The sequence below is a fragment of the Colletotrichum lupini genome, chromosome 8 (assembly GCF_023278565.1).
Source record: "Colletotrichum lupini chromosome 8, complete sequence".
Lineage (NCBI taxonomy): Eukaryota > Fungi > Ascomycota > Sordariomycetes > Glomerellales > Glomerellaceae > Colletotrichum > Colletotrichum lupini.
In genome coordinates this window covers 4,072,051-4,081,590 of record NC_064681.1, presented here as the reverse complement: position 1 = coordinate 4,081,590, position 9,540 = coordinate 4,072,051, and the positions used below count along the sequence as shown (strand labels likewise).

General features: G+C 38.5%; 1 protein-coding gene and 1 non-coding gene across 2 annotated transcripts; both read left to right on the top strand.

Moving 5' to 3' along the window:
• Nucleotides 1-1,638: 1,638 nt before the first annotated feature.
• CLUP02_15690 (uncharacterized protein) lies at nucleotides 1,639-3,025 on the top strand (the record flags this gene model as incomplete). The annotated part of the gene is made up of 5 exons (XM_049294614.1): nucleotides 1,639-1,810; nucleotides 1,872-2,050; nucleotides 2,107-2,193; nucleotides 2,256-2,437; nucleotides 2,494-3,025. The coding sequence occupies 5 exons, from the start codon at nucleotides 1,639-1,641 to the stop codon at nucleotides 3,023-3,025; spliced, it is 1,152 nt and encodes a 383-aa protein (XP_049151761.1).
• A 484-nt stretch (nucleotides 3,026-3,509) lies between these two features.
• CLUP02_tRNA278 lies at nucleotides 3,510-3,574 on the top strand. The gene has a single exon. It is a non-coding gene; the product is annotated as a tRNA-Lys (tRNA).
• Nucleotides 3,575-9,540: the final 5,966 nt, after the last annotated feature.

Genomic DNA, 9,540 nt, shown 5'->3' with positions numbered 1-9,540 from the left:
AAAGTCTTAATTAAAAGCTAGGCTTATAATTATTACGAGTTATAATACGTAGTAATAAGTATACGGAGTATAATAAAAGTAGTTTAATTATTAAAGTAAAAATAGATAAAAAGAAAAGGTCTATATATATAATATCTAAGATAGATACGTGATTTAGTACGTAACGGGCACTTTGTAAGGTGCGATTACTATCCCTATTACGTGATAGATATCTTTAGTAATTTACCTAAAATTGTTTGTTAGTGAGGAGCGGCATCAAGGAGCGATATTGATCCTGCCACCCCAATCGGGCAGCAGCAATTCGTAAGTCCTCCAAGCCACCCTGGAAAAGTGTATCGCGCTGTCGGCGCGGGAAAAAAAGAGGAGAAAATACTGGGTTTCGGTGTCGGCCATCGAACCGAAGAGGGAATCTCTGCATGATACCCGGTTGAAGAACCTAGCGGCACAGGAAAAAGGGAAGAAATAAACCACCGGGGCATTGTTGTTGGCGGCACCGGGTGGGAGACACGGAGGGTGTCACCGACCCATGAAAGGATCTAGTGGCCTGCCAGCCGGAAGACATGGCATGCATGCCAAGATTATAATGGGACAGTGGAAATCACATAGAGATGTTGAACAAACCACCATACGATCTATCCGGATCGGTTGGTCACCCTCGAGGTGGCGAGCGGAACTCTGTGGAGTCGGACGGTGGTCGACCAGCTGGACACTGTCTGTTACAATTTACTGTTGCATGCGGGCAGTTGGGACGAACATATTGTTTTCCGAACCTTTTTTTTGACTTTTAAGCTTATGGAGCTCTAAGAGCGTGTATGATGCCGCACAGATTCGGCCCACGGAACAAGGTGATTCCAGTTTGTCTTAGTCCGAGTACTAAGTCTTTGGCTCATTATCATCGTAAAACCATTCTGAGTTAACAAATCTTATCTTTAACTTGCCGTCTTCCCGAAGCCAGTTGCCGTTTAATATCCGCCACTTTGAACTTGTGGCGAGTTGGCGACCGACGGCAACGCATCTCCCCTGTCACCCGTCCACCGGCCGGCTCCGCGCTTGGCCTAAAGAAGGTTACATTCTTCATCCCAGCATCGTGGGCCCCGGATCTGGGCTATCGAGTATTGGACTTTTCCGGTTTCTGGCTGCCCTATCCACAATGTCGCAGCATAAAAACCGTTCGATTAGTGACCCCTCTTCATAATTCTCTTCAATGATTCTTTGCCCCTGGCAATGGATACTAGGACCATGCTTCCCGCCAACAGCGGCGGCGTTGTTGGAACATTCCCGCTGCCCAGTGCGGTTACCATCTCCGTCCCGCGGATCCGAAGCCCTGCAGGCCGCCACGGTCGGGGGCACTAGTGCAGACAACGGGATTTTTAATTTATTCCCAACGTCGAACAGGCATCTATCTATATAGCTAACGAGATCTGTCTGGTCGTTGATTCTCTTGTGACTGTTCCGGACCGTCCTGTCCGCTCCCACTTGCCACTTGACCTTGCGCACCTCTAGTGGAAATCCTATCCAGTTCTCTCTGAGTGTTGACGTGCCTCGGACCACAGCTCTCTCTCTCTCAGTTCCTTGCTTGCGCACGCGGCTACCCTGCATTTTAATTATTCCATCTTGAACAAACCAGAACTTTCAGCAATGCTTCCCCTCACTATCGCGGCTGCGGCCGTGGGCTTGCTGATGGCGCCGGTCATGGCCTCGCCCATCGAGACTGGCGATGTTCTCGCCGAACTCCAGGTCAAGGCTATGAGTGCTCTGACCGCATCGAGCGCGGGCAACAAGCGCAGTAGCTGCAACATTTTCAATGCTCGTTACCGTCGGGACTGGTTCGACACCCCCCCACCATTACAGTGTCGATCTCGAATTGAAAGCTGACCCGTCTTCAAGGGAGGCGTTTTCTTCCCAAGAGAGGAAAGACTACATCAGTGCCGTCCAGTGCCTATTAACATCCCCTTCCAAGTCGGACCCAGAATTCGCTCCCGGTGCTCGCAACCGTTACGATGACTTCGTTGCCGTGCACATCAACCAGACAACCAAGATCCACGGAACTGTGAGTAACATCTACACTCATGACAAATCGTGTCGCGATTTAACATGGCACTTCAGGGCAACTTCTTGACATGGCACCGCTACTTTGTCTGGGCATACGAAGAGGCTCTGCGGAACGAATGCGGCTACAAGGGCTCCCAGCCAGTAAGTGGATTCCATTACCATGAACGGGAGATCTTCCAATGGGTCTGACAATTACATTACAGTACTGGAACTGGTTGAAGTACCAGGACGATCTCCGGAAATCCCCTGTCTTTGATGGCAGCGATACCAGCTTGAGCGGCGACGGCGCCTTTCTCCAGCACAACGGCAGCGTCAGCGGTGCAGGTGCCATTGTCCTGCCTTCTGGCGATGGGGGTGGCTGCGTCACGAGCGGTCCTTTTAAGAAGTAAGCTTCCCTCGTACATATTCGCACCGCTGCATTGGTGATTAACATTCACCTAGCATGACCGTCAACCTTGGGCCGGTTCACCCCGGCATGGACGGCCTCGAGGCCAGCCCGACCGGCAAGCTTGGCTACAACCCTCGCTGCCTTAGTCGCGATCTGAGCAACTACACGGCCTCAACCTGGTTCACGAACGAGAACATGCTCAACATCACGGTAGGCGCGGCCTCCAAGAGCATAAAGCTTTTCCAGAACGAGCTTCAGGGCCGTTTCTCTGACGGCTTCCTCGGCATGCACGCGTCCGGCCACTTCTCCGTCAACGGCGAAGCTAGCGATCTGTACTCCTCACCCGTCGACCCCAGCTTTTTTCTGCACCATGCCATGGTTGACCGCGTATATTGGCTGTGGCAGGCCCTCCACCTGTGGGACGCTTTCAACATTGCTGGTACAATTACCATCAACAACAGGCCGGCTAGCAGGGACGCGCTGAAGACTGATATCCTTGACCTTGGCGTCAATGCTGAGAACCGCACTATCGACGAGGTCTTGAACACTATCGGCGGTTCTCCTCTTTGCTACGTCTACGTATGAGTATAGGGATGATTCTCGTTTGGAGGTTGGACTGCATGTGGTCAAGAGATGCCCACAAGTACCACGATAATAGCTAGAGTAGGTCCAGTGCATTGCCAACCAGGACCATTGTACATACAAGGCTCTTCTATGTAATAATTGCACCATCGATTCAAAAGCAAATTTAGGGATTGGCCGCCGTAACGTCGTAATCCTCAAAAGAGCTTTTACCGAGACTCAAAAGAGACGTCTCTCTTAAGCACGTCTCAACTCAATATATGGGTGAAACCACATGATGATTATTGACTATCTGTCGATGAGTCGAGTTGATGTCATGCTTCTTCGGTATGAACTCTGATTCTCAGTCGAAGTGTGGAAGACGCTAGTGATATTATGGGTGGAGTCTTGACATGGCTTAGCCCTCCATGATCCACGCACAACTCACGATGCGGCATCTTGGACCTCCAACCGCTGGTAACAATCACACACCTTCAATAGCCTGCCCGGCTAGCTCAATCGGTAGAGCGTGAGACTCTTAATCTCAAGGTTGTGGGTTCGACCCGTAAGTCTATCTCGACACCTAGGAACTGATTTAGGTTCAATGTCTAACATCTCATAGCCACGTCGGGCTCAATTCCCGTCAGCGATTGACTAAAATTGTTGGTATCCCTATTATAGGGTAGTTGGTTCGAACCGTAGTTGACGAAGAGATTAATTGAACTATATGAATATCTGCGTAGTTGTAAAAAGGAGGTTCTAACTATAGGTTAGGCTAGCTATAATAATCGTAAATAGGGCGCCTAATTAGCCCCTGCGTAGTTAGCCGTACGCCGCGGTTAAATTAGACTTCTAATCTAATACTAACTTTCTTTTTTTTTTATTAATTTAACTACTACGGTTAGAGGTATAATCTAATCTCAGGCCCGTTTACTAAGTCGTTTCTTTTTCCCCCTTTTCTTTACTCTTTTTATATAACTTATCTTTTTATTTGTATAGTAACTTTTCTATTACTTACGAATTACTCTAATCCTTTATTTAGTACTACTTTTATAAAAGCGTTTACGAGGTTATTTTTATTATTAATTTAACGGATCTTAAGTATCTCGTGCCTTTTATACGATTACTTAAGGGCTATAATATCGATTATAAGCCTCTTTTCCTTCGTCGTTCCTAATTTAATAAGGTATTTATATAGCGAGTAAGAATCGGTATAAATAACCGTTAGAATAGATAGAAAGTTAATTCGATTAGTAATTTTCCTTAGCGTTATTAAAATTGCGTAAAAGAGGTTAACGTCGTTAATTATACTATAGACCTCCGACGCTAGTATACTTCTCGTTACTTACTTATTTTTAGTTAATAAGTAATAGATTATATTACTATATATAGTAAATTCGCTCTCGCTTATACTCTCGTTAGCTAAGATAATAATATACCCTAATTATAAAATAAGGTCGTTATTATTTATAAATAACCTATTAATAAAAACGTAGAGCTTATTAGTCGCAAGGTCGATCGGGTAGTAAACAAGACCTCGATCGAGATTTATTTACTACTACTTAAGCCGCTTATTAAATACTTTAACGTCTCGTTTAGTTAAATCTATAGCCTACGCTACTTTAGCATAGTTAAACGTTACCTCGGGCTAATAAATACTCGTAATATATACCCCTCGTGCGAGCTTAGCCTTATACTACTTTTTAATATTAGTTACGTTTAGATCGATAAAGTTAATCTTTTTACCCTACCCCTTTTACTAAAAAACGACGGTTTCCCCTTTAATTATAAGAATCCTATTATTAAATACTAGGGGGGTGTTTATTATAAAGACCTCTTTTAGCTTCGCTACGAAGCCCGCTTTTTAAAGCTCCTTATCCTCCTTTTTTATAAAGTTAATATTAAATAGGCCTAATGTATCGTCGGTCTATATTCTAACGATTATAAATTAGTTACCTTCGTACTCTACGACTAATAAGCACGGGTTATATATAGAGGTAATTATTAATAATTAATTAATATAAAAATTATAGTATATAGCCTACTAATAGGTACCCGATTCTGCGAGCCTATATAGTAGCTTAAGTACTTTAATAATCGTACTTTCTAAGTACTTACTAACTATTTCTTTCGGGAGATAGGCTAGGATTTTCCTTATGAGCCCTGTGGCCGATTGGGTATAGGCTTAGGTAATATTACGGCTTTAAATCTCGTATCCTTTTTTCCGTAGCGATGCTATTAATATTATTATTAATCGTTAGTTATAGCGCTATATAGTGGGCGATTATGTAAGTAGCGTTGCTTTTTTAACGTTACCGTACTCCTAAATTACGTATTTAGACTTTTCGTACGGCTGGGGTATTCTTTTTTTTTTAATTTTACGAACTATTCGTAATTTAAATATGCGGAGGTTTATATATTTTTTTAGGTCGTATAGGATAAATTAATAGACCCCTCGATTACGAAGAGTATCTGCTTTAATAAGATCTAATCCCTTATACGGCTTTTTAGTAGTTATAATTATACCTTCTTTACGTAGTTTAACTATTAGCTCGAAATCGGCTTTCTCTTTTACTATATAAAAGGTATTAATTACCTCGTTATTATTAATAAATTGCTACGTTAGGGCTTACTATCGTGGTTTTTTATAACGTCTTGCTAGTAGTATTAGTACCCTTTTAGTAATTTCCTTTTCTTCGTCGTTTATTAGTATTACTACGACGATTTTGTTAAGGATAATTTCTTATGCCTTTGCTACGGGTTATATAGTTTCCCCTGGCTTTTCTTTTTCTTATAAGTTAGAAATTACCTCGTTAGGATTTATATAGTACGGTTTAACTACCGTAATTAATACTTCGAGTAGCTAGTTACGATCTCTTATAACTATATAAGAGCGCTCGTTAACGAAAATTAACTTATATAGCCTAGCTTATTATTAGGTAATTTCGCGCTATACTCGTATATCCGAATTTAGTAGTATATTTAGATTATTCCTTATATTAGGCCTATTGCGCATAGTAATTGCCTTATTAATTTGCTTTCTTATGCTTACTTCGCGCAGTGCCCGTATTACTTTTTTAATTACTTAGGCTCGTTAGCTTATACTTAGTAATAGTAGCGAGGCTAAGGTCGTTTTTAAATATGCTTTAAATATTAATAGCGTTAGTATAAGTCCGTTAGGCCCTATAGTATTGTTATAGTATTTAAGTACTATTTAGAGGTATTTGTTATTAATAAAATCCGGATTTTCTTTTTTAATAATTCTAAACGCCCTTTTTAACTACTAGTATGCCCTCTTTATTTTTTTAATACTATGGTGCGCTTTAACGGGTACGACTTTTAGCTATATACCGTAGGCTGTCGTATTATCCCTAAATTCTGCCGATTTAAAGCTAGTACTAGCGTTGGTTCTAATACTATTTAGCGGTCCTTAGTATATATCGATCTAGCTTTTTCGTAGGGCTACTTATACTATTTTTGCTTATAGATCCTAGAGGAATTACCCTACTTAAAAGGATATAGTTACGTCGATTATATATAGTACTAGCCGATTATTTAAGTAGAAGATATCGATGACGATTTCCTAATTGAAGTTGAGCTTATTATGCAATTTAAATTTAAGTCTGCGTAGGCTCTACGTATTTATTTAGTATTAGTAATATACTTTTATTAACTACTTTAGCGCTCCTATTTCGATATTATTATTACCCGATTGCTTGAGGAGGTTATATAGCCTCGTAACTAACGGGTGCCTAAATCTCTAGTATAGTTTTTTAAGCTTATTTTTTATTAGGTAATTAATTAATTTTATGTTATTAGTAAGCTTTATAAACGCATACCCTTATTATTATTCGACTATTTTAAAGTGCTTATCGCTAGAGATTTTATTCTTCGTATTATCGAATATAATGCCTAGTTAATTTATGTTTTTTAGATATAGGAGAAATGGGGTATCAACGGGTAAAATATAGAAAGTTATCGTTCTAAAGTGCGTTTTTATTTCTATTATACTTAGGGTAACGATTTCCTTGCCTAGGCCGAAACTAATCCTCGTAATACTTATTATTAACGTATTAAGCGTTATTAGTACGATCTTTTATAGCGCCTAGAATTGCCCTTTTTTTCTAGTTAACTATTATAATACCCTAGTATTTAGGATAATTTTATAGAAATTATCTAGGCCGTACTTTTTATTTATATAGAATGCCTATATAAGCTTAGTATTCGAGGGATCTAAGTAGTATAAAAAGGACCCCTCTAGCTGCCCCTAGATTTGCTTAGTAGTATGTTCCTTCTTTTTAGATATCGAGAGAGATAGCGTTTTCTCTTTAATTATTAAGAGAATAGGCTTTAGCCCTATTAAATTCGCCCTTTTAAGCGCCTCTATATCCGTTATCTAAGGGACCTTCCCTTACTATTTATAAATAAAAGCTTGCTTATTAAGAGCTTCTACTACCCTCTATTTATTTAGCCTCGTATATTTTCTAAAGGCTAACGGGGCGAAAAAAGAGTAGTTAATACTATCGATTTCGTTATAATTTAATTCGTTAATATAGGGGGTAAGATCTTTTTTATTTTTTAAATCTTTTATAGGGGCTATATGCTTTAGGCTACTACTTTAGCTACCGTCGCTAGGTTCTGTGCCCCTAGATTTGCCTTTATATATAATAAAGAATTAGTTAAACTAACGAGGGCTGGTTTTGCTATTTACTACCCTTGACTTTTTATATTATTTATATAATTTAGTACGCTCTTTTTCGGAGTAGTTACTTAACTAATATTTATCTTTTTTATAAATATAGTATTGCCTTTTCTATTACCCTGCCCGTAAGTTAAATTTCTACTTATTTAATAAATCTAGGCCTCTTTACTAGCGATTGCCGTATTTAGCCTCTTTTTTTTTTTTTTTATACGTTTAATCGACTTAATGTTACTAGTAAGGGCCGTTATATGCTTAGAGGTGGGTTTAGCACGGTATTTTTACTTTAATATTAAAGCTAGATCTTAGCCTTGAGTAGAGCGTTTTATAGTTTTTAGGTACTTAGTATAGGGTTATTTTTGCCTTTAGTATACGCTAGATTGCGGTATAAAAATATCTAACTTTTTACTTATTTATCCCCTTATTTAGCTAGGTTTTTACTAGCTTATCGATTCGATTAATAAGCTCTTCGAGGATTTTTACTCGCAATTTACCCTCTCTTGTCCTAGCTATAAATACGAAAGAAATTGCTCGTAGTTTAAATAGGAGCTCTATATTCTTATCGTAGGTCTCGAAGCAGCTTCGGATTACGTTAATTATATTAAAAAAGTCGTTTCGATCGAGATTACGTACCGCTTCGTAGCAGTAATTAAAGGCTTTACTTGCGAGTATAATATTAATTACTAAATAGTACTAATGCTCCCTAATTCCGACTTTTTTATAGTAATCGTAAAATATTATTAGGGTTTCTTATAAGACCTTATACTTCCCCCTAGAGTATAATTTCTCTTTTAAAAAGATCTTTTTAAAGTCTATAAATTACCTTATATTTACTACTATATTTTTAGTATTTATATACGATCCTTGCGTTGCTACGTACTATTAGTAATTTTAAGTTATTTACCTCTTTTTTTATTAACCGATCGGTGCTAAATTTTGCGTTAGTAGTAGTAACGAGTTATAGATCGAAATAGGCAGAATTATTAATTATCGTACTTTTAGTATTATATTTTGCCCCGGTATATCCTTTTATAACGATAGATTTCTATTAGTAATTATAGGGAGGAAATCTAAGTTATTTACCCTTTTTTTAAATTCGTTAAAGCGATTATACGCTCTATTAACCTATACCTAGTTCTATAGTACGAATTCCTCCTCTATAATTATCGCTATTAGTATTTTATATAGCTCTTACGATTATAATTGCGCTAATAATACCCCTCGCCCGTAAAGGAATTTATTAAATACTTTTACGATTCTTAGGCTTGCGCTCGCGAACTATTTATCTAGCTAGTAACTAAGGTCGTTTATAATCTTATAGAATAGGGGTTGCCCCTATAGCCCCTTTTTTTTATAAACTTTAGTTAAATAAATTAATGCCGCGTTAATTTACTTATTATTAAGCTAATTTGCGATTTTATATATTTACGTCCCTTAATAGTCCGGGTTAATATTTACTTACTTATAAGGGATTAGGATTCTATTTAGGATCGGGTTTTATCCTCTTTTTTTTTACCCTAACTCGCTAAGGGTCGTACTTTAGCTTATATTCGTATTAGTAATCGCTAGCGTATTTAATCTTAATAAGGATATATTTAATCCGCGCGTTAGTTATAATAAATCCGTACTTTTGCTACTTAACGAATTTATTAGGGTTTAGGAGATTCCTACTTCTTTTTACTATCTCGCTACTACTCTCGTTTTTATTATTTTTAGTAATTATTATTACTTTTTTAAATTATTAGCTATTATACTTAGTAAGATCCTCCTTTTTATTTAGTATAAAAAGGTAGGTTTTAGTAGTTCCTTTTTATAATAGTAGCGGTAGACGTTTATATTA